The 26447-nt window shown below is 38.0% G+C and overlaps 1 protein-coding gene across 1 annotated transcript in view; it reads left to right on the forward strand.

Annotated features, from left to right (window-relative positions):
- NDP (norrin cystine knot growth factor NDP) overlaps positions 1-6810 on the forward strand; it is a 31183-nt gene extending 24373 nt beyond the window's left edge. Inside the window, exons 2-3 of the mRNA XM_087721745.1 lie at positions 1282-1637; positions 4345-6810. Coding sequence (XP_087577871.1) covers positions 1464-1637; positions 4345-4569 — 399 coding nt within the window. The 5' untranslated portion in view covers positions 1282-1463 and the 3' untranslated portion in view covers positions 4570-6810. The remainder of the gene's footprint in view (positions 1-1281; positions 1638-4344) is intronic.
- The last annotated feature ends 19637 nt before the right edge of the window (positions 6811-26447 follow it).

Here is a 26447-nt window from a genome sequence, read left to right on the forward strand (position 1 = left end):
TTATATGCTAATGGAAATGAACATAATAAGTTTAGTAGTTGAATGGTCGCTGCAAGATCAGAGCTCTTGTTGATTTATCAAGTGGCTCATGTCTACAAATATATCACCGGATAAACATTTACAGTTCACTCTCTATGAATAAACATAAATTATATATCTTTATTTATATCTTGTATATCTACAATTTTTGCAACTTGAAATCATTTATATTTCTAGCCCCATCATTTTATAGATCTTCAGCATTTATATTTTAACTGTTGCCTTCTTGTTTTAAAGCAATTTGGAATGAGTTTTATGGTTCTTTTTAAATAGCAGCTACCTTTATTGAGTATTTCATAATTATTATTTTAAGGCTTGTTGTGTTTACATAATTATTTGACTATTTGAATAAATTAAGAGAGTTAATTAATAATAATAGCTGTTCTTTTCTCTCAGGTGAAAAAAATGATTTTCTCATGGGTGCATATGAAAATAAAGCCTGCTAAAAGAGTCATATTTACATTTAAGATCAAGATTTTTTATCAAATTGTGCCTTTATGAATGATTTTTTTAAAACTTTATTTATAGCTCTATCCTCCTTATAGGTATACTTTTTTCATACATATATTTCCTACTTAATGGATCACACGTATCATCAGTGTGTTCACATACAGACATGTGTAGCCTATTTGCATGTGCAGATGTAAAATCTATTTTCACCTTGCAAACAGTATTACATACACTAATTCTATAAGTTTCAGTACATTTTAATGGGCACAAGCATGAGTGGACTGTAACCTATAGACAGAGATAAATGACTGTAGAACTCACACTTTTGTAATGACAAGGCAATCCACCAAGAAAAGGGAAGAATCTAATTTCTCTTGCTCTTGAAGCCAAACCAGCAACTTTGATGAAACACTGTCTTGATCTAAACCCTTAGAATAGGCCTTTTATTATGACATGTGGATATACAGGCATTTACATTTAGAAACCACAAACGCCTTGCTAATTTTCATTAAGCTGGATCCCAGTGGAGAGATTTCATCCCCTAAAAACAATTCTTCAGGATTAAAAGTTAAAATCCTCTGCATTATAATATCAATAGAAGAGGCCTTAAGCATGGCAAGGCTTGACTCTTATTTTCATTATATTTAATTTGGGGCAATGGCTACTCCATAAGTGTTTCTTGGACCACCACAGCATTACAATGTATAGGCACAAATTATAATTTATGCCTGTTCACCTCTTGAGGCCATTGTGCTGTTTTCCAGGAGTGTAACTTATTTATTTTTATTGCAGCTATGAAGGAGATGTTTTGATGGATTATAACCTCAGGAAATGTCTAACCCCAAACCAGCAATGACAACCTGGAGACTTAAAACAGACCCTCTGCTTTCTTGGCAAAAGATTGGGCCTCAGTCTTCAGAGAGCTTCTGATACTCTATCTCCCTCTACTGGTACGGCTAAGACATTCACCAAGGATGGGAAATCATGTTATTGCCGCTTCAATTTCCATGCTGTCCCTTCTGGTAATAATGGGAGATACAGGTAGTAAAAAGGATAGTACCTTTATGATTGACATGGACCCAGGGCGATGTATGAGGCATCACTATGTTGATTCTATCAGCCATCCTTTATACAAATGCAGCTCAAAGGTAAGTGTTGCTGGAAATGTCTTAAGCTATATGAAATGACTACAAGCACTATCAAACTTGTAAGGAAGGACAATTAATTTTTCTGAAAGCAAAGCTTTTGTGCCTAAAGAGGAACTAGAACTCACAATTCCTGGTTTCTAGTAGTTTAACCAAACTTTTTATTTCTACTCTGCACAAAAATCCATAAAGGATTTTCAGTTAATAATAAACATAGATGTTATATTTTCTCTAAATCAAAAAAGCAATTTGGTCATTTCAGAAATTTCCATCATCTTCACCAACCATTCCTCCATTGTGGACAATTTTTCTATCTTTGTGTATACAATAATCTCACTGCAGTTATCACATACAAAAGCAAAGTTCCATGACTTTTTCCAGCAGTTTCTCCATCAATCCCAAAAGAAAGACTTCTGTTCTCAGTTGTACATATTTAAAATTCTCTGCATCCATATTTGAATCCAAAAACTTTCTAGCTTTCTAGCTTTCTTACCTCTAAACATGATAAAATGTCCCTTGTTATTCACATTTGTTCAAATTTGAGTTTGAAGTGCTGTTATACATTTTAGACAATTTCTCTTGTGATATATTCCAAGGGTACATCATTTTACAAAAATTCTCTTTAAGATTATAACAGCCTAAATTTCAATCCTTTCAATCACATATTTTCCCTTTGGTCTATCTGTATATTAAAACCAAAATTCATAGCCTACCTTATCATTCATTATGTTTTTCCTCTGTTTCAAATTTCAATTTAACAATTACATGTTCACCAATGCACAGTTGTACTTCAAATATGGTCTTATTTTGCTCGATAGCATATAGAGATGACTGAAAATTTACACTAATTTAGTGAATTCCTAAATAATGTAAGGAAGGGGTGTCAAACTCAAGGCTTTAGATCTGTTTAGATCTGGCCCTCAGGGCCACCCTGGGAACAGCTAAGGCAGAGGTGGGTTCCTACCAGTTCGCACCTATTCGGTAGAACCGGTTCATCAAATCTACCGAACCGGTTAGAAGAGGTTCCACCAGTGGACCCGGAAAGCAGGCCACACCTACAGAAGAGGTTCCAAATTTTTTTGAAACCCACCACTGGTCCTTGGATATGATTATTCTACACTATCAAGCTGATATTTATAAAACTCAGTGCCTCTGTGAAAGGTAAGGATGACTACTGCATTTGTGGTGCAATCAGAACATTGCGTGTGTTGAAGTTGTTTTAACACAAACCAAAGATGCCTTTTAAAAAACAAGTTTACATCATATTCTTATGCATGCCAGTGCTGTGTGTGAGGTAATTTAAGGTGGTTCTGACAAGTGTCGTCGGCATCTTCATATCCGGTCACATGGGCGGCAAGCCACTCCCATCCGGTCACATGAGCAGCAAGCCACTCCCACAAAGGAAGCCACACCCACAGAGTAGGTTCGAACAATTTTTGAAACCCACCACTGAGCTAAGGACTGGCCCACGGTGCCTCTGCAGGCAAACCAGAGCACACGAGGACTGTGCACAGCCCTCCCGAGCTCCATTTTTGCTGGCAGAGGGTTGCAGGTGGCTGTCCCAGCCATAAATGGAGCTTGCAAGGGCCACGCGCACCACCCTGAGCTCTGTTTTCACTGGCAGAGGGTTGCAGGAGAGTGTCGCAGCCAAAAACAGAGCTTGGGAGCCTGTTTTCTCTGGCAGAAATGAGTGATATCGTGCTGGCCATGCCCCCCCCCCCCCGACACAACTCTGATGCAGCCCTCAATGAAATTGAGTTTGAAACCCCTGATGTAGGGGGTTCAACTGCTGTAATTTTATTTAAATTAAGTGTATATTAAGGAACTCTTCATTGTTATCATTATTTCACCCAAGCATAAACTTGACTACAAGGCCAATGACAATATTAGTCTAGAATCTGAATTTGTATTAGAATTTAGCATCTGAATTTGTATTAAATTGTATTCTATGAAGTGACAGATTATGTATCTGATCAAAATACACATTTTTAATTTGCCATAATAAATTACTTAATTTTTGCAATATTCAGCATTTCATTTAGGTTATTTTACAGTGTGATCTCATGATTCTCCTTTCTTTAGGTAGCACATGGTGTAAAATATTTACAGTTGTGAGATTTTGTTGAGTTTCTTTTTCTCTGTGGTATGTTTTCCATCATTCTGAAATCTCCCTGATTGCCCATGAATCCTGATTAGGGAGTGGGAAACCCTTCCATACAGTTCCTCATAAATTTCATCTCAAAATTCAATTAAATGTGAAAAGTCAGGACACACATACCTTTCAATATATACTATATACAGTATAGATGGTGAGAACTCCATGAGCTTTGTTCTCCTTTTGAAAGAAATGTCTTTTTATTAAATTGAATGGGAATGATTTAAAGTACATTGAAAATATTGATACACCATGCATATGCTTATATAGTTAACACAATATGCAAAGTCCATGATAACATTTAGGATATGGCTATTTATATGTTCAGTGAGGACTACTGTATAAAGTATAGAGTTGTACTACTGTATTAAACTGTATAAAGTTTTATACAGAGTTTAAAATGGCTTAAAACAACATTTAAAATACTTCACCAGTTTATGAATTGGAATGTAAGAATCATACAGTTCTGAGCTGCACATTTTCTACTGGTATCTTATGTTGCACTCTTTAGGGTTAACTCTTTTCTTCTGATCTTTTGGTCTCCCTTCTTTACAGATGGTACTGCTGGCTCGCTGTGAGGGACAGTGCACTCAGACATCACGCTCAGAGCCAATGGTGTCTTTCAGCACAGTTCTGAAACAGCCTTTCCGATCCACATGTCATTGCTGCCGGCCACAGACTTCTAAACTGAAGGCCATGCGTTTGCGCTGTTCTGGTGGTATGAGACTTACTGCCACCTATCGCTACATCCTCTCATGTCACTGTGAGGAATGCTCTTAGGGGGGAAAATCTGCTTTAGGAAAAAAAAACAGGAAGTAGAAATGCTCTTCAGCAGAATTTCCAGGAGCAGAAACAGCTAGGGACAACCTTCCGATGGTTTGCTGTTGCTACAATCAGGAATATTAGAATGGATTTCATTGGAGAGAAGGAGCCACATGGATACATGGGGTTGTACCAAACAATACAACAGACACCAGAATGTATAATTGCACATCCTTGCTGAAGATGTAATCATTTGTGATGGTGAAGAATGGGAACATATGTTGTTAGAAATCTCTCATTCAGGTTCTTGGGGTTATTTTTCTATGTCAGTGCTTCTTTAATACTGAATAAGGTCAACTTAAGAATTATGGCTCTTGGTTTGAATGTTCAGCCAGCAACACAAAAGGACCAGGGACATAGAAAATGCATACAGTGGATGCTATTATGTGGAAAACAATTTATTCTACAAGAAAACAAAGACTCCTTCCCTGTACACAGAAGCCTATTGTGTCTTTTAAACATGTCCTTTAGTTTATACTGGCCATGAAAACAGACTATATTGAATAGTAAAAAATATATTTTATATGGTCTGGCAGCAGTTGGACAAGTTATTGTGATTTAGGTGCGGTTACAAAATAAATAATAGAAAAATTTGGAACTTCCAGTGTGGCTTCTCCAGTATTGGGAAAATATATTTACAGTCAAAAGTTGAAATCTAGAAAACAAACTCCTTCTCCTCCTTCTCTTCTTCTTTCTCTTTCTCCTTCCTCTTCTCCCCTTCTCCTTTTCCTTCTCCTTCTCCTTCACTTCCTTTTCCTTTTCCTCTTCCCCCTCATCATTCTCCAAAAAGAAAATGTTACACATTTTTGGTCCTTATTATAATATTAATCTAAATCTACCAAAATAATAATACTTGGTTTTGCTTTAATTTATATGTAAAAACAAGTTTAAATAAAGATTTATCTTAAATATATGTATCACTCAGAAAAGGTAATATCAGCTGGTTACTCATAATATGGTGAACTAGTATGCTTATATTTTTATAATGGAACCATAAGATTTTAAAGCTTAAATTCATTGACTCATTGTGCCAAATACACCCATGGCTCTAGGTGGGAGACTCTAACAAAATGATTTATTCCTAAAACATAGATTCAATAAATGTTTCGCATTAAAAAAAAGTTCTTTGTGAATTTTGTAATTCACTGAGATATTTAAAAAAAGAGTTATATTTGTTCATAGATATTATACGTTCTCCAATGAATATAAATTCCATTTTCAAAGTTACAAAGAAGAGAATTATAGAGAATATAGAGCTGGAATTCTCATCACAGAGGCCTTGATATAAGGATCTCACCATTGTCACTATAGCGCACAATGATTTTGCTTCACATAGATTTATAGTCATGTTCTAGCTGTTTACAGTATCACAGGACTAACACCATTCAAAATAGTGAGCGGCATGGACTTCATCCCAATGCCTGAGTATCCAAGGGATCCCCCCCCCCTCAGTCAGCTTGACTGATTGGATATCAATGTTAAAAGCAACCTGGGAGAATGTCAAAAAAGCACTGGCTAAAGCGGCACAAACCTATAAGAAAAAGGCAGATAAACACTGAGCTCCGCAATGACCATTCCTGGAGGGAGAGAAGGTTTACCTCTGCACAAAATATTTGAGGTTAAGACTCCCTAGCAAGAAACTGGGACCAAAGTTTGTGGGATCATTCCCCATAGTAAAGATCATCAACCCAGTGCAATTGAAACTGCCCCAACTGCTAGGGAAGATGCACCTGGTATTCCATAGTAGCCTCTTAAAACCTGTGGTCGGATCTACTTTGAGACCACTACCCTGGGAGCCCCCAGGCCCTGTGGTCATAGGGGGCCAAACCCATTATGAGGTGCAACGAATCCTTGATTTCATGTGGCACAGGAGACAACTCCAGCATTTAATCTAGTGGAAGGGCTACCCATTGTCAGAGGCATCTTGGGTAAAGAGTAGAAATATCCAGGCTATAGAAAGATTCCATGCAGAAAATCCAAACAAACCTGAGGGGAGGACGTAGCCTTAAATCCTATATTTATATTCAAATTGTTTTTTTGCTTCACACACATTGCTTTTGGAAAGTGAGGGGAGCTGAATGTCAACTCCTAACATTGTCATAGTGAGAGAAGGGGGGCTGAAGTCGGATCTCAGATTACTGCAGCAGCCTTGGGAGGAGTGCACCTCATTGGGGAATGTGATTTATGACACAGACTGAGGGGAGGGAAGGAACAGAGTTAAAGTTCAGCTATAACTCAAACAAAGCTTAGGCCTGACTGAGAAAAGATCTTGCCTGGTGCTCCTAATAAATGACTAGTTTTATATTGAAACTTGATACTCATGAATCAATTAGGGCATTTTTAGGAAACCTGACACTTATATAACAATTTAGAGTGATGTTGATTTGTGACTGCAAAGAAACTGTCAACTCCTAAATTAATTATATTATAGTCTAAAAATTACAATCATATTAAATCATTAGCATAATTTAATATTTTAAAACATAAAATGGGGGATTAAACTGAGAAGGCAAGTAGCCCATATGTTCTATGTCATAAATTCTTTCTGCAATACTTGCCATGTAGACCAACCAGGATTTTGCAATTAAATCAGAGAGATTCCATTAAATACACAGAAAGAGTCCTCTTGGTCTCTTGGAGAATGGTTGCCTGGCTAATGGAATCAATAACTGAAAGGACCTGATGAATATCTAGCCAAGCAGCTTTGTGAATTACATGGCCATAGTTATGATCATCCAGGAAGTGCCAAAATTCATTAGTATTGACCTTTCATCAATAAACTGCAAGGAGAGAGAAAGAGAAATTAGTGGCAGGTATAAGCTATTTTCTGAAGTTAAATACTTTTCACAAAGATATAATTCATGGCAGAAACTTTTAGAACATTTGATCATCATGGCAATATGATGCTGTCAGCCTCTGCTTTGCTGCTGCTTCGGCTGTCATTGACATGGGGAGGGGGGCATGGTATCTGGGAGGGGAATCATTATGTGCTGGAGGAAGTTTCTAGACGCTGATCTGACCACCTTACTGCGCATGTGGAAGAAGGGAGTTTCCCGCCAAGGCCAACTGTCCAGCATTCCATCCTGATGAGGACTTTTGAAGTTATCTCCCACCTGACAGTTGGGTGCATTATAATTGGACTATGAACGGGGGTGCCAAGGGGAGGGGATTGAATTATACATGATATTATCCGCTTTCGCGCCTAATTAACCAGACTCGGCTTTGCTTTGCAACTGTTCATTTATAATTAGTAAAAGTACACTTGATTTCAATTCAAATGGAGTCGAGTAGTTTCTTTCCTGATTACTAAATGAAGTTGATGCTGACAGATGCATTCTTTCAGAATGATCTTTCAATTGCCATGGTGAAAAGTATTTTGAATATTTTCCCATTTTTTTCTTTTACATTTCTACTTCTGTTAGTGATATATCTGATATACAGCCACTAAAATTTTCTGTCTATGAAACTGGCAATATGTGGTCTTCAAATTATGATTAGAATTTAATTTCAGTCAGACCCAGTGGATGGGTAAGTTGTAGCTCAATAGTGTATGAAGTGCCACAGGTTGCATACCTCCGAGTGGATTTTTAAAAATTTCTATACCTTCATATAAATCTGTTAACATAACTGAAATATCAAGTAAGAAATATGATTATCATATTACAAATTTTTTTTGAAAACCAAGCTGTTAACATCTATGTTATCAACCAAAATGCAAGAGTTTATTGGCTTTAACTGATTTTTGTTAATACTGTGAAAATAATAAATTGTGAGTTGTCCAGCAGATAGTCAGGAAGTTTGTGGAGATCACTGAATCCAAGTTCCTTCATACATAACAACAGGGATCAAGTCCTATAACATCTTTATGATTATAGAATCAAATCTAGATATTCACAGATTTCAGTCTAATTCTATGTTCCTGGCTAAGCTTTTTTAAAAATCTAGAATGCTTATAGTTTTATCACTCTATAGCTAATGTGGCCTATATTTGATACGTATATTATACAGATATATTGACATTTTTCACTGCATTTCTGAAACAATTATTTATTTATTTATTTTACATTCAGGAGACTTCAAACCATAAGCTGTAATGGCTATTTCAATAGCTGAATAAATGTGGAAAATGCATTGTTTTATAACTCAAACATTGCGACAACTTTTTATTTGGAGCTAGATAAACCCAAGCCTGAGGTTCAGTCAAAGTTTTTCTTTGGTATAATATATTCTTTCCCAGCAGTAATGTAGATTTTTCCCTGCTCAAATCTTCCTTCCTTCCCTTCCTTCCTTCCTTCCTTCCTTCCTTCCTTCCTTCCTTCCTTCCTTCCTTCCTTCCTTCCTTCCTTCCTTCCTTCCCTCCCTCGGACTAGTTGACCTTTTCCTGGCTGCAGGAATATTTTCAACCAAACACACACACACACTCTCTCTCTCTCTCTCTCTCTCTCTCTCTCTCTCTCTCTCTCTCTCTCTCTCTCTCTCTCTCTCTCTCTCTCTCTCACTCTCTCACTCTCACTCTCACTCTCACTCTCACTCTGAGGCAGAGTAAGGTGATCTTAGAGTTAGCTAAAACAATTTAATGGTGATTATGAATGCATGTATGTGTGAATATGAACATGATTGAATGCAAGTGCTAAGATACACAGGTACACATGTATACCTGGTAAGTAAAATTACAACTATTTTGGCCTCATCTATTTTCCTTGCACATTCTAACTCCTGACATATATCTTAAGAATTAAATGACACTGTCAACTCTCAATAGATCATACATCAATTTTCAGAACTGTCATTGTTTTCCCACTCCTGTGATATTTTGAGATATTAATGTAGAGCCAAGAGGTCCAGAATTGAATAATAATGCATTATTGTAGTTGTCCCATTCCTTCTCTTTCACATCAACAAATAAAATCAGAAGGAATCTGATAGCATCCTTTCTGATTAACAAATTTTATTAAAGGGCAGAAGCTTTTATTAAAAGTTATCATAGACTAACATCTCTCCTACAACATCAACACATTAATGCACATTATAAGAAAAAACGTCAGTTCAATATTGTACTTTCATTCGAGAATGAGCATAGGAAAAAAATATTTACAGTAAGTGAAAAGACTTTAGGCTCATCACCTCTGCACAGCCTTTTCCTTTGCTATTAAAATGTCAGAGTTATTATCATACAATTTAACTCAGAAAAGATAATGTGTACAAGTTTAACTGTTACAGATTTCTTCCATTTTTGTTATAAAATGTTCAGTATTATATATTTGCATATTAAAATGTTAGCATCAACCTCCTACATAAATTAATTGCTAAGTCAAACAATTTAGGAATTAATTGAAGCTTAAGCATCAAGGCAGCCCAAAAGCTATTAAGATATAATAGTGTATAGAATTAGATTTAGATGTTCAGTGTAGTGTAAATACATTAAGATTATGATGTCAGGGGATCTATATTATTTGTTTGTTCATCTGATTTTTCAAAGATGATCATTCCCAAAGCAGCTTGGTGGTTTAGTCAAATTAAATTTATTAAAACAGCAAATCTCACAATAATATAAACAATTAGACATTGTTAAAACTCAATTGGAAAAGATGTACCAGGTGGATGGGTGAGCCTACATTCCTGGGGAGTGAGTTTTACATATGGCTATCTCCAATCATTCTTCCCAAGTGACTCCAAGAGGCAATATAAACCTTGAACGGAGTGGTATTCTTTTGGATATCCTAGGCCAAAGCCATTCAGGACTTTAGGAACAACATCTTATATTCTACCCCAAAATGAATTGTCAGCCAGTGTGGCATTATAACATTGATATAACATAGTGTGTAAAATATAACCTGGGAACCAATTAGGCTGCTGTATTTTGTACCAATGGAAGCTACTGAGGTACACATAAGTGCACCTCCATGTAGGGCATATTATAAAAGTCAAGCCTAGAGTACTACTGTTTTTAAACCATTATTATCTAAGAATGGTTGCAAGTGATATGCCAATTGGAATTGATAAAAAGAATTTCTGGCCACAAACTCTACCTGAGCTATTACAAAGAGTCTGTTTTAGACTCATTCCCAAATTGTATACTGTTAGGAGGGTATAGCTTATCTTAGCATGAAACCAATCAGCTATCATCTTCTTGATTACCTTACCTAGACTTGAGGAAAAGATCAGTAAGTTCCAAATCTAATGCATCTAAAGTGGGCTTCTTAAGCAAAGATCTAATGAAATGATCCTTTAAACCAGGGGAGCAACTATCTTTCATTGAGGGATGCATTCATCGTATTTTCTAGGCTAGCTGCAAGTATCTTCTGGCAACAAGATATTGTATTGAGCAAGAGGAGTGGATCTCATTACCACAAGAAACCTGGAAAAATGAATCACTGACTAGGTCAAAAACAACATTCATGTAAACTAGCAAAAACCTCTCAGAGCAAACTTCAAAAATTCTGTCCCTGGATTAAGAGGTTGAGGAAGAGAGTTTCTCACAACTCAAATAGGGAAGTTGAAAACATTATTGAAAGAAGTTAACAACAAACCACTTCTTTAGTGTTATTGAGAAAGCAGTACAGATATGACCATGTAGACAAACTTAGCTGCAGACTTTAACATTTAACTTTACTAGGCCTTACACAATCTTTCTTGGAGTTTTTGTTTTGGGGGTTTAGAATTTATAGGTATCGTTAATTCCTTTTTCACAGACACAGCCAATAGACTCCCATAAAAATCTTACGATTCTGTAGGAGTAGGTCTTATATTTCAACACTGATTAGTTCTTTAAGTCGGTTGGTTTACTGCTTACTTTTTACATCTACAAAACTAAATTAGTGAAATGGCCATTTAAACGTTTTGTAAGTATAAGCAGGTTGTTCCTTTCCAGCATTTTCCTATTAATGCTAAATCTTCATTTAATGAACCTTTTGAGAGGAAAGAGTGTCAGGTAAGTCCAACTATCAATTAAATCCAAAGTATGATTAAAGGATTAAAGTAATTGTTATATGCATAATTTAATCTGCATAATAAAGTCATCACCAATCTGTAAGACTTTCTTTTAATTTACATCCATCAGCACATTCCTAAATTAGAGTCTATTGCCATTATTGCTTATGGGTGGTTAACTGCAGCTTTTTCTTGAAGACTTTATGGATTCCAATGTTCATTGCCAGTGAAACCTGATGTTGTCATTGACCATGGGCATTTAGTTGCAAACACAAAGCTGCTGGAACAATGATCTGGAAATTATTAGTGTTAGAAAAATGAAAAGCAACCAGATGGTTTACACTTCAGGTTTACAGAGGTTCAGAATATAATTTAAAAGTAAGAGAAAATCATATTTTTCTTATTTTGAAATGCACCACTTGATGATAAAATGGTTGAACGCAGTATTTGATAGTGAATTAAGAATAATTTCTGTCAGGTTTTATAGAGATCAGATTGCCAGATGGAGAACATTAAATGTATTATTATGTGATTTAATTCATTAACTATTAATCTCATGTCACATAATTTTTTATTTAAGAGAGCCCATTTGGTATAATGGTTAAAGGCAATATGCTAGAAACTGGGAGACCATGAATTTTAGTTTTCCATTAGGTATAAATCCATCTGGATGACTTTGGTCCACTCACCATATCTTAGCTCTAGGAAAGCACATCTGAAAAATGCTGCCAAAAAAGTTGCATAGACTTCTCGATGTAGTTGCTCAGTCAAGACTCACTTTGACATCACCTGCTTTCTTTCAATGGCTCTACCCGTTTCTTTTTTTGTCTGTACTACATTTTAATCTGCTTTGGCCTGTCACTGCATGTGGCCTGTCTTTTAAATGTTTAGCCACAGCTTATATTATATTGTAGTTTTTTCCCCAATTTAACTTTTTTATTAGTTTATCAAAGTATAAAATATAAAGAAAATAAGAAAGAGGAAGGAGAGAGGAAGAGAAAAAGAGGGGGTATAGTGGAATGGGAGGGGAAAAAAGAAAAAGGGACTAATGTTTGACTCTCTTTGGCATAGTCGAAGGTAACAACATTACAACCACAACTTTTTGCTTTTACACAACATTATGTACAAGCCATTTCTATAACAATAATCCTGTCTAGTTTAAAAAAACAGAATCAAAGTTTCATTTTTTCTCATTGCAAACACAAAATCCAGAAGCAATCTCAAACTAGAGATAAAATTAAATATAATCTCTTATTTGTGAAGGAAATGATATTAAGTTATTCTTTTATAAAATGTTAAAAGGTTACTTTTGTATTCTTTTACAATGTTAAATGTATAAGCCATTATATTCTTGCCTAAAATGTGTAATACATTATTGTATTTTTGCTAACCACAAAATGTGTTCAGTAAACCAAACAAGATAAACTTTGTTATTCCAAGCCTATGTACAAGTTAGATAGGAAGCCATATGCTCAGATTAAAGGCACCGGAAAAACCAAATAAGAGATAGGGGCCTCTCAAGAAATTGTCAAATTGACCCTTTAGAATATGGAATGATGAAAGAAATGATGTAAATGAATGGGCAGGAAGAGGGGGAGTTTCTTACGAATAGAGTCTATAAAATGTATTGTTTGAATGCCATTCTATGCTCTCCTTGTACTTGATCCACTTGGGAAAAGACTTGGAGGCTGCCTTTGCAAACACTTTTTATTTTTCTGTAAATAAACCTTTTTGAATTGTGAACCAGACTTGTCTCTGTGTTGTGAGAATTGGATAATTGGGTTTTTAACCCAATTATCACACAATCTTGGTGCCCAACATGCTGCTTAAGGGCCTCATTTGGGGGTTCCCCTCAGTTATTCTGGGGTGTGCTGGTTGATTTCAACTGCCTAGATCATCTGAGAGTGGACTTCCATTTGTGGGACCCGTGCCAGAACTAAATTGACAGTTCTGGTCTGCAATATCAAAAGGAAACAGAGGGAGTCAACAACTGAGACCCCAGGACCAGACAACTCTGTGCACAGACCCAGGTAAGAAACTTTTGCCCTGAAGGAGGGAAACTTGCAATTGTATCTCGCTGGTCAGGAGAGCGATTGTGGGAGGTTTTTCAATAACGGCAGTGTGTGCATGCTGGACTGGGCTCTGGGAACACTAGTGAGTCCAGAGCGAGTGCAGACCTGAAAGGTTGTGGTTCCTTACTCCCTCAAGGGGGAAGGCCAACCTCAAGGGAAGCGGACTGATGAGTGGATTTGGAGTGGCCATAAAATTGAGAACCTCAGGAAACCATAGTTAGGGAAACTCTCAAGAGAATGTGGAATATTGTAGTTGTTGTGCTAAACCTAGGGTTAAGTAGTTTGTAACTATTGTTTGGAATCAGTGATCTAGAGATTAGGACTGCGTTAGACCACTGGGACACATTAATAAGTTGTCTTTAAAAAGAAAAGTGGAGTTCAAACTTGTGTGAGAGCCCTGGCCAGATGGAAATGATGTGTGAAGGTCTCTATACATCTTGATTTTTAAAGATAAGCCAGTGTCTGCTGAAAGATTCAAGATAGATAGATAGATAGATAGATAGAGGGTTTCACCCCCAGGGCAGACATATGTAATAACAATCCAGTGCTTGAGGAGATAGAACAATGGGTGTAACTTTGAGAAAAAGTGAGAAGTTCACTAAAACAATTAGGAAGAATTCTGATTTGTAAATAGACCCAACTAGCCCTTTAGGGAAAATACTTAGAGGTTGGGAAGCTCTCCATACATTGGGGCTGACCAAAGAAGATATAGTTAGCTCATGCTGTTATGTCTGGTAGGAAGACCTAGGAATAGAAGGAAAGAAATACTGCAGTATTATAAAGATCTTGAGAATTTACCATTCTCAAAAGAGTTAGAAAATTCTGAAAGAACTAAGAATAAAGAGGGAATGGTTTATTTAAGGTGACCAGACGTCCCAATTTTGGCAGGACAGTCACGATTTCTAACAATTTGTCCCATGTCCCGCGGCGTTTTAAAAAAGTCCCGATTTTCTGGCTTCATGTTGAAAGCGCAGTGGATTTGCTTAAGAAATCCTAACCAGGGCAAGACAAAAGACACTCTGTCTAACCCCTCTCTCTATGTCTCAGTACTTTCATTAAAGATATTAAAACGTTAAAGCAAGAAAATGGAACCCCTCCGCCCCTTTTACTTCCTTTTATAAGAAAAGATGACCCAGTACCATAGAGCTTCAGGAAATACTTTGGCTAGAGAAGTAGCGACTGTTCCTTCCTGGATTTCCTGGAGGGGAGGGGCACGGAGGTTGGAGGTTGGCTCGTGTGGAAAAAATGGTGGCAAGGTTTCTTTGAAAAATATTTCTCTGGGACTAATTTCACCATTTTAATTTGCTCAGTTCTTTGTATTAACATCTACATCATTCTGGATTGACTTGGAGTGCCTGCCTGCTGGTAAGTGAGAAAGGTTTTTTCTTTTATTTTTTTAATGTATTTTAAAATAATATTTTATTTATTTTTCATACTTAGCGACCATTTCCACACTTAGTGACTGCTGCAGCATCCTCATGGTCATGTGATCCTCTCAGAAGCCTTTGATCAATTGATGGGAAGGCCAGGAGGGAATTATGAATGACAAATTGAAAAGGTTTATCGGGTCAACTCCTGGCTTTGCCAGACAAAAGCAACTACCAAGAGACATTGTGGTGTACTTTGCTACTAGAGACATGAGGAACACGATACTGCAAGAGTCTTACAAAACTAAGCTTCAAATTGGGGGTCAGGAGGTGACTGTTTTGAAGGAGATACCACCTAAAATGTTGAGATCAAGAAAAGACTATGCTTTTTTAGTTGAAGAGCTTAAAAATCATCAGTTACAGTTCAGATGTACAAAGATACCATCTTAAATCAGTATGGAAGGCTCGAGATTTCTACAATAACATATTGAAGGCTGGACATCCCCCCCTCCTGGACCTAGAGAAAGAGAACAAGAAGGACAGGATAGACAGCAAACCCTCAAGTATCAACAAGGTTGGATCAACTTCCTCTCTCAGAGGTACAAGGAGCCAAGGAACAAAGACAAACCTGTGTGATTACCAGGAACAAGAATTTAAAAAGCAACAATCACAACAAACACATGCCACCATTCAAGAAGCTACAGGTCTCAGTTTAGAAGCAGTGGGAGGAGCCAGGCCAAAGATTAAATTTCAGGATGTCCAGATGGCTCTTAAAAAGCTTCAGGGAGCTAAAGATGACAACTAACTTCCTAACTTGTAACGTTAATGGTTTAAATTCTCCACAGAAAAGGAAGAAAATAAATCACAATTCAAGAATGACATAATTTGCTTGCAAGAGACTCATATTAGATCAACTGATCAAAAATACTTAATACAAGACTTGGACAACACTTTATAGCTTCTGCTCCAGAGAAGAAAAATGGTATAGTTATCTACTTAAGAAAGGACATGAAAGCTGAATTAATTGAAGCAGACTCCCAAGGAAGATACATTGCAATAGATCTGGTATTAGAAGGGAAAAGGATACTGCTATTGGGAATATAAGCTCCCAATCAACAACAAGACAAATTTTATAAAATGCTTCATGCTAAGTTAGTACATTGGGACTATAGATCCTGCATATTACTGGGTGATAGGAATGGCGTTATGGATACCAAGAAAGATAAGAAGACTTTCCGGCAAAATATCCAAATGCGAGCGAAACTACCTGTCCTTTTTCGACATGATAGATGATTTTGAATTGAGAGATATCTGGCGAGAAAAGAATGCAGAAGAATACAACTTCACTTCTTTTCTGATAGACACCAATCCTTTTCTAGGATTGACTTTATACTAACAACCAATGATTTGCTTTCTAGGGTAAAGAAGACGAAGATATGTTTCAGAGTCTTATCATATCATAACCCGGTTTGGATGGAGTTGGGAGTTGGGATGCAAGCAAGAAGGACTTGGAGACGGAATGAAAATTTATTTAGATATGAGAAAAATATTAATGAATGTAAAAAATTGTTAAGAGAATACTTTGTTTTCAATATGAATAAGGGTACATCTATAGAAATGGTATGGGACACAAGTAAAGCGTATATGAGAGGAGTTTTGATAAATTTAAATAGACTACATAGATGGAAACAGGGGGAAAAGAGAATTGAACTTGAAGATGAAATTAGGAAGAGAGAGCAGGAGTTAATTTTAAAACCAGGAGACAAAAAGATTAAAGAAGCAATCACCTTATTAAGAGAGCAATTTAATATGCTGATGTCAGACCAGGTAGCTACCAATTTGCTATATGCAAAACATAACACCTTCTGTAATGGAAATAAATCTGGTAGATGGTTAGCATATTTGATTAGGAAAAAACAGAAATCTTGCAATATATCGAAATTACATTATAAAGGGAAGGAAATGCACCAACAGGAGGAGATTCAAAAGGTCTTTCATGAATTCTTTATAGGATTGTACATGAATGATAAAATTCAGGGCTTAGATATAGATAGATACCTGGAAAAAGAAAAAATACCCATAGTTAAAGAAGAGCAGAGGGAAAGACTGAATCAACCAATAACTTCAGGGGAAATTCTCCAGGTAATTAAATAGCTAAAGGCAGGGAAAGCACCGGGTACAGATGGCTTGACAGCAGCTTATTACAAAAATTTACAATTAGAAATGGTAGAACCTCTTAAGGAATTATTTAATAAGATCCAAGTGGAATGGAAGGTACCCCCATCTTGGAAGACAGCCTTCATATCCCTGACACCTAAAGAAGATCAAGATCTTACTCAACCCAAAAATTATAGACCTATATCATTACTCAATATAGATTATAAAATTTTTACTAAAATACTAGGGAATAGGTTAATGTTGGTTATTCAACAATTGATTCATAATGACCAAACAAGTTTTATTCAAGGGAGACAAATGAGAAGTAATGTAAGACTAATTGTTAATACATTAGAATACTTGGGAAAGAATAACCAAATCCCTGCTGTGCTTATATTTTTAGATGCTGAGAATTTGATCGAGTGAATTGGCAATTCCTGCTGAAAATTTGCAAAAAATGCAAATAGGAGAGCACTTTTTACAATCAATTAAAGCAATATATCAGGAACAAACAGCTCAAATCATAGTTAATGGAAGTCTAACAGATTCATTAAAAATTGAGAAAGGTACAAGGCAGAGTTGTCCCTTATCCCCATTATTGTTTATCATAACTTTGGAACTATTGTTGAATAAAATACTGGGTTCAGAGGACTTACAGGGAATCAAGATTAGGCAGCAAGAATATAGAGTACGTGCTTTTGCGGATGACTTGGTTATAACATTAACCCAACCACAGGAATCTAGTAAGGTTTTAATGAATATGATTAATCAATATGGCCAAGTGTCAGGATTTAAAATAAGCTTAGGGAAAACAAAGATACTAGTTACAAATATGAACACTAAACAAAGGGAAGAACTAGAAGGAATGACAGGATGTGGAATAGTTAAAAAGGTCAAATATTTAGGAGTTTATATCTCAACCTCAAATGGGAAGTTATACAAGTATAATTATGAACCACTATGGCATAGCATACAGACAAAGATGAAAAAATGGGGAAATTACAGTTATCTTTGCTGGGAAGAATAGCAGCAGTGAAAATGAATATTCTATCTAAATTTTTATTTCTTTTTCAAATGTTACCAATACTCAAAAAAGATGTGAGTTTGCTAGAATGGCAGAAGGACATTAATAAATTTGTATGGGCAGGGAAGAAGCCGAGAGTAAAACTAACAATAATGCAAGATGTGCGTGAGAGAGGAGGCTTGAAATTACCCAATTTAAAACTATATTATGAAGCAGTAGTTTTATCTGTAATTAGTGACTGGATTAATTTAACAGATGATAGAATACTTAATATTGAAGGGCATGATTTGGTATATGGTTGGCATGCTTATCTGCTATACAACAAAAAGGTGGATAAGAATTTAAAAAGTTATATTTTAAGGAATGCTCTACTGCGGGTCTGGAAAAAATATTAATACAAATTAAATGATAAGATACCCATGTGGGCAATTCCTAGACACGCAATAGAAAATATGAACATAGTACAAAAACAGGATGTAATTACTTACAGACAGCTTCTTACCTTAGAAAGAGGTGTACTACAATTAAAACCCTTGGATGTATTAAAAGAGGAAAAGGTAATTCAAACTTGGTTTCAGTATGGGCAGTTACAGGCCAGATGGAAAATAGATCAAAAAAATTGGTTTTATGCAAGTCGAGGATAATTTACTCAAACAAATTAGAGATAAAATAGATTATATAATGTACTAATAGAAATGGACTTGGAAACAGAATTAGTTAAAGATTGTATGATAAAGTGGGCTCAAAATTTTGAAGAACCAATAATGTTGGATACATGGGAAAAGATTTGGGTAAGAAATGTAAAATTTACACAAGCCCAAAATTTGAGAGAAAACTTTTATAAGATGTTTTATAGATGGTAAATATTTGTAAAAGTTTGTTTTTCAAAATTCTCATTAAAAAAAGGGAAAGCCTGTCTAAATGGGGAGACTCTGATAATTAGACTTGATCAATTTGATGTGATTTCTGTTAAAAATTCTTAGATGTGCATCTATAATAATAGTGTGTAGAATTGAATGAGATTGAATTGATTGTGATATGTTTGATGGCTGGCAAATTAAGTAAATACATTTTTTAGCTTGGGCTTAGAACTGTGTGAAACAGGCAGTGATTAGGGTCCAAAATCACATTTTTGATTAAAATCACTTCCTGAGTTTTCCCACTGCTTGAAGAATGAGCTGCAGATTGAATAAGGAAAGAGAAAGTGAATATTTTGTCTCCATAGCCTGGAAATGGTTTTTTTGGTGTCTGTGTGTGTGTGTGTATGTGTGTGTATGGTTGTGTGCAGTGACGTGCGGTGAGGTTTATGGCTGGTGAGGCAAACAGGCAAAAGTTGCCCTATGTCAGACACAGCGGCGAGATGCCTCTATTTCAGACACAGTGCCGAGGCATCCGAAAACCCCAGCACTGTGTCCACCATACAGGCGGGATACCTCTATGCCGGACACAAGCAGGCAGCCACCCTGCCGCCCCAGCGCTAGAGGCAAAAGCCACCCTGCCGCTATGTCCGACATAGAGGTGTCCCACCTCTATGTCGGACACAGTGCTGGGGCATCCGAATGCCCTGCTGCTGTGTCTGACATAGAGGCATCCCGCTATGTCCAAAAGCCCTGCTGCTATGTCCAAAAGCCCTGTCGCTATGTCTGACATAAAAAAAGTGCCAGCCTGCGCACTAGCAGAGGCGGGTAAAACACACACACACACAGACACACACACACACACAAATTACTTACAATAATTCCTATTACTTACAAATTACATTAATTTTGAATTCCTCCCCCTCCCTCCGACCCACATACCTTTTCCAGCTGTTTCACAGAGGATTTCAACTCTGCTCTTGTCTGCCATCATGAAAATGTAAACATGTAAAAGGAAAAAGGCAAGAGCTGCTGAGGTCAGGCTGCGCTAGCTGCTGTCATCCATCCAATGGATGACTCTGCTTAGCTGTTTAAAAAAGCCTCTTAAAAAGTGCCCTCTACAGGAGGAGGCGAAAGAACCACGTGCCTCATCTACATAAGGAATTTTTCGTCTTTTAACCCTTGTTTAACTCTGCTCAAGTGATCATAAAGATAGACTAAATGAGGCACGTGGTTCTCTCACCTCCTCCTGTAGAGGACACTTTTTTAGAGGCTTTTTTAAACAGTTAAGCACTAAGCAGAGTCATCCATTGTGACTCTGGCAGCAACTACCTCAGCTTTTCCCTTTTAATTTTCCTTTTCTTTTCATGATGACAGTAGTGAGGTCCTGCCTCCCCTGACTGCATGTCACTGGTTGTGTATAATCATTTCTAGACCTGAAATAATTGTAATGGGTGGTTTGCATAAAATGGGATTTTTACATGTGAAATTGGTTTACACAAGCAGTTTGATTGCAGTGCAAATGTTGAGAGTAAAAAGTTGGTGTGAATATACTGTGATTCCCTTTCGTTTAAAGAAACGAAGAAAATTATTTTGTTGAGAGAATGCAGAGTGGAAAAAAAGGAGTGAGATTCCTGTGAGGTCTGTTAAAAGTCTACCCCCCCCCCGTCCTCACTGGTTGTTAACTCAAGAACGTTTTTTTTCCTTTGAAGAGCGAGTAGCAGGAAAGGGGGGGGGAGTGCGGCATATCTGCTCCTTTTAACAATTTTTTTCCCTTTCACCTTCTGTTTGAGAAAGGAGGGGCAAATGGGTGAACTGCTCATGTAGCTTTGCCATTCATTGTTTTGGTTTTCTTATATTTTCTTTTCTGCTCTGAATATAATTTTAATTTTGTTTTTTTCTGGGAATTTTTTGAGGTTTAAGATGTTAAATTAAACCTATGTATAAAAAGAAATAATTTTGAAAGATTATGTTTGCATTTATACATTTTTTTAAATAAAATTTTTATTTTCAAACAAACACAAACACACATAACATATAACATAAAAAACTTCTTCAACTGCATACAGTGTGTCGATTGGTTACAAGGTCTTTCTGCATCCTTTCCATAGCCATCACTTGAGCTTTATCAAAATTCACATATTGTCAATCACAGTGACGTGCGGTGAGATCTATGGCTGGTGAAGCAGTCCTCTCCCCTGACATCCCACTGTCTAAAGTGCTTTTTTCTTTCACCTGCCTGTCAGAGCTCAGGCGGGCGAAAGAAAGTGGCAGCCCACCAGCTTAGGCAGGAGAGCTGGCGGGCTGCCGCTTTATTTTGCCCGGCTTTCTTTTGCCCGCCTCTGCCACGGACACAGAGGTAGGCAAAAGAAAGCGTCAGCCCACCTCTGTGTCCGCGGCTGCCACAGACACAGAGGCAGGCAAAAGAAAGTGGCAGCTGAGCAAAAGAAAGCAGCAGCCGGGCAAAAGAAAGTGGCAGCCTGCCAGCCCACCTAAGCTGCCCGCCTCTGGGCAAAAGAAAGCAGCAGCCCGCCTCTGCTGGCAGCTGCCGCAGACACAGAGAAAGAAAGCTGGCAGGATGCCCTCCCTGCCTCTCTTACCCTCTCTTCACTCTCAAACAAACTCTCTCTCAAATTGAGAGAGAGTTTGTTTGAGTGAAGAAACAAACAAACAAACACACATACACACAAAGTTGCACCAGGAGGATTACTTTTGAATTCTTCCCCCTCCCTTCGACCCACATACCTTTTCCAGCTGTTTCACAGAGGATTTCAACTCTGCTCTTGCCTGCCATCATGAAAATGTAAAAATGTAAAAGGAAAAAGGCAAGGGCTGCTGAGGTCAGGCTGGGCTAGTTGCTGCCAGAGTCCCCATGGATGACTCTGCTTAACTGTTTAAAAAAGCCTCTAAAAAACGCCCTCTACAGGAGGAGGCAAGAGAACCATGTGCCTCATCTACATAAGGAATTTTTCGGCTTTTAACCCTTGCTTAACTCTGCTTGAGTGATCATAAAGTCAGACTAGATGAGGCACTTCATTCTCCTGCCGCCTCCTGTTGAGGGCACTTTTTTAGAAGCTTTTTTAAACAGTTAAGCACTAAGCAGAGTCATCCACTGTGACTCTGGCAGCAACTAGCTCAGCCTTTTTCCATTTACTTTTTCTTTTCATAATGACAGTGGTGAGGCTCTCCTTCCCCTGCTTCCCCTGACTGCACGTCACTGGTCAATCAAATATCTTTGTATACATTATTATACTTCATTTGTTTGATTATCACTATTGTTTCTCCTTTTTAAACAAGGTATTCTAAATATGTATCCATTTATATTATAATGATTCATTATATCATCTTCAATATATCCAATAATAAAGAATTTTTATATTCTATTCTAAACCATTCTATTATTTTAGCATTGGTAACATTCCCTAATAATTTTCAATTCCATGTTTTTTGATTATTAGTATCATCAATCTAATATACATGTATTCAAATTGTTATAATTGTTAAACATCCATTAAGCATAGTTATTATTACATCCTTTTTATATGAAACATATTAAATTGGAAGTAAATTTATATTATGGCATTTCATTACATCATCCTGAAATCATCCAATGATATTACATCTTTCTATTCTATTCTATATAGAATTATTTAGCTTTTATAAAAAGGTTTTTCAACATCATCTCCATCATCCTCACAGTTTGTATAAAATTTCATATTATCAATCTAGTATATATAAATGCTTTATTATCATTATTAATCATTTATTTGGCTATAGCTATTATTACTTTGTCTTATACATAGTATTCAAAATTTAACTACATTTAACTAAATTTTATTGTGACATTTCATTTCATCATCCTGTATCCTTTCAGAAATAGTGCAGTCCAATATTTCTTGCCATTTGTAGAATCTGTATTCTAAGTGTTTTCTTGATAAGTCTTATGCGGACTTCTCTTGACAACTTGTTATTCATTGCATATCTTATAAAGATTTGAAACCCTCTATCTGTTCCTTTCATCAGCTTAACTTTTGTTATTGCTGGTGCTTCTGCCGAAATTACTCTCATTGTTTCTGCCAAAGTTTCTCCGCTTTCTTCATTTATATTTTGACATCTGAGATAGAGTTCCAGTTCATCAATCTCTCCTTTCCGTATTTTGCACTTATCATTTCCCACCATTTGCTGTCAGTGTCAACAATTTTCTTATCACTTTCATATGTCTCTGTGGTTTTTTGAACTCTGTCCTTGTCAGCATTGACTTCATTTAGTAATCAGGAAAGAAACCACTGGACTCCATTTGGACTGAAATCAAGTGTACTTTTACTAATTATAAATGAACAGTTGCAAAGCAAAGCTGAGTCTGGTTAATTAGGCGCGAAAGCGGATAATATCAAGTACAATTCAATCCCCTCCCCTTGGCACACCTGTGCATAGTCCAATTATAATGCACCCAACTGTCAGGTGGGAGATAACTTCAAAAAGTCTCATCAGGATGGAATGCTGGACAGTTGGCCTTGGCAGGAAACTCCCTTCTTGCACATGCACAATAAGGTGGTCAGATCAGCGTCTAGAAACTTCCTCCAGCACATAATGATTCCCCTCCCAGATACCATGCCCCCCCTCCCCGTTTCAATGACAGCCGAAGCAGCAGCAAACCAGAGGCTGACATCCGCCCCCACTCCAGAAAAGGGTGGTCAGACCTTCAGAAGCAAAAAAACACAAACAAACAGACAGACAACAAGACACGAAAAAGGGAAAGGGGGAGGGAAGAAAAACAAGAAAAAGAAAAAGGGAAATTAGGAGAATGTCCAAATCAGGGCTTGTCAGGATAAGCAGAGTAGAACTTGCGGAGCAGACGAGGTGCTCGAACATGGGACCCATCAACCCATTCAGTGTGAGAAGGTGGGAAATGCTTCCAAGCCACCAGGTATTGGATACGGTTCCGGCGCTTACGAGAGTCTAAAATCTCACGGACTTTGAAATGTTGCTCACCCTCAACCAAAAGCGGAGCGGGCGGAGGAGGGAGAGGCGGCCTCAACGACGAGGTGCAGACAGGCTTCAGGAGGTTAACATGGAAAACAGGGTAAACTCGGTTGAGGTGCTTAGGCAGCTGAAGCCGGACAGAAACAGGGTTGATGATTTTGACAATGGGAAACGGGCCAACATATTTGGCCCCCAATTTTTTCGACTGTTGGGGTGTTTGAAGAAATCTAGTGGACAAATACACCTGATCACCAACCTTGTACTCATAAGGCTTAGTCCGTTTTTTGTCAGCCTGTTTCTTATGAGCGTGGTGTGCAGCATCTAGAGTCCGGAGAGCTAAAGGCCAAATGCCCCGAAGGTCACTCCACTCCACTCGGACAGTGACGATACTTGGGGCTGTTCACAGGAACCTCAGGAATGGGCACAAAGTCCTGGCCAAACACCACATGGAAAGGGGTGAAACCAGTGCTGCTATGCACGGAATTGTTGTAAGCCACCTCCGCATGCGGCAACAAATCTACCCAATCATCTTGCTGGTAGTTGATGAAACAATGTAAATATTGTTCTAGTACAGAATTAGTCCTCTCACAAGCCCCATTAGTCTGAGGGTGGTGGGTGGAGCTTAATCCCTGGGCGGAGCCAATCCACTTCAGAAACTCCTTCCAGAAAACTGAAGTGAACTGCACACCTCTGTCCGTTATAATGCGGTCGGGCACCCCATGTAAGCGGTAAATATGGGAGATGAACATCTTAGCAAGAGACTTAGCAGAAGGAATCTTGGAGCAAGGGATGAAATGGACCTGTTTGGAGAACAAATCAGTAACAACCCAGATAACAGTGTGTCCCTGACTCTCAGGAAGTTCGACAATGAAATCCATAGAGATCTCCTTCCAAGGGGCCACTGGGCGAGCTACTGCCTGGAACAACCCTTGCGGCTTTCCTGGCGGGCGTTTAGCAGCAGCACAAACGGGACAACTGGCAACATATTTTTCAATGTCCTTTTTCAAAGAGGGTCACCAAAATTGCCGCTTGATGAGGTGGAGCATCTTGACGAACCCAAAGTGCCCCGCCATTTGGGAATCATCGGCCCGTTGAAGAACAATGAGTCTAAGAGACACAGGAATGTATAGTTTCGTCCCAATCCAAGGCAATTCATCTCTCATAGTGCATTCATTCACGTGCTGCCAGAATCAATCATCATCAGCCAGGGCTCTTTTCAGGTTGGAAAGAAAGTCCTGAGACATCTCTACCTTAGAACGCGCCTGATTCCTAGTAACAACAGGAGCAGCAAGGCTCATCGCGGGAATGACAGGCTGGACCACACTGAGCTTAGAGCAGTTGTATTGAGAAAGTCTGGATAAAGCATCAGCCATAAAAATTTTCCCCCTGTAATGTATTTCAGGGTAAAATTAAATCTATTGAAATGCTGAGCCCAGCGCATCTGTTTAGGAGAAAGTTTTCTGGGCATTCTCAAAGCTTCCAAATTCTTATGGTCAGTCCACACCTCGAAAGGGTTTGGCGCCTTCTAGAAAATGGCGTCATGTGGCCAAAGCCCAGCGAACAGCAAACGCTTCTTTCTCCCAAATGGCCCAACGTCTTTCCTTGTCGGTAAGTTTGCGAGAGGTGTATGCGCAAGGTTGTAAATTACCTTGACTATTAGCTTAAAGCAACACAGCCCCCACAGCCATGTCACTGGCGTCAGCTTGAACCACAAAAGGTGCGTCCATGTCCAGGTGTTTGAGGACTGGTTCCTCTGCAAAAAACCGCTTTAACTTCTCGAAGGTAGCTTGGCATTCCATGGTCCAATCCAGCGGCTTGCTAGGCTTGGGTTTCGCCCCACCTTTAGACTTCAGAAGATTAGTTATGGGAAGAGCTATCTTAGCAAAAGAGGGGATGAACTGGCGATAGAAATTAGCAAAACCCAAAATTTTTTGCAATTGCCTGCGTGTACGAGGGGCCTCCCACTCGGTGACTGCTTTCACCTTAGCGGGGTCCATTTCAACACCCTCGTGGGAGATGCGATAGCTCAGGTAGTCAACTTCTCCTGATGGAATTCACACTTGGACAATTTGGCGTAAAGTTCAGCTGCCCGAAGTTTCTTCAGCACAGTACGAACCAGCTTCACGTGTTCTTCATGTGTTTCCGTGTAAATAAGGATATCATCTAAATATACGATAACGCCCTTGTAAAGATGGTCATGTAAAACCTCATTAATTAGCTGCATGAAGACCACTGGCACCCCCTGTAGGCCAAATGGCATCACACGAAATTGGAAACAGCCAAGGGGACAGTTGAAAGCAGTTTTCCATTCGTCCCCCTCTTTAATTCTGACTCTATAATATGCCTCCCTTAAGTCCAACTTAGTGAAGATGCGGCCCTTCCCCAGTTGGGCCAGCATGTCCTTCATCAGTGGCAATGGGTAGACGTTCTGAGATGATATCGCGTT

The sequence above is a fragment of the Thamnophis sirtalis genome, unplaced genomic scaffold (genome assembly GCF_051295495.1).
Source record: "Thamnophis sirtalis isolate CommonGarterSnake01/CBP01778 unplaced genomic scaffold, rThaSir2_p1.2 scaffold_8, whole genome shotgun sequence".
Lineage (NCBI taxonomy): Eukaryota > Metazoa > Chordata > Lepidosauria > Squamata > Natricidae > Thamnophis > Thamnophis sirtalis.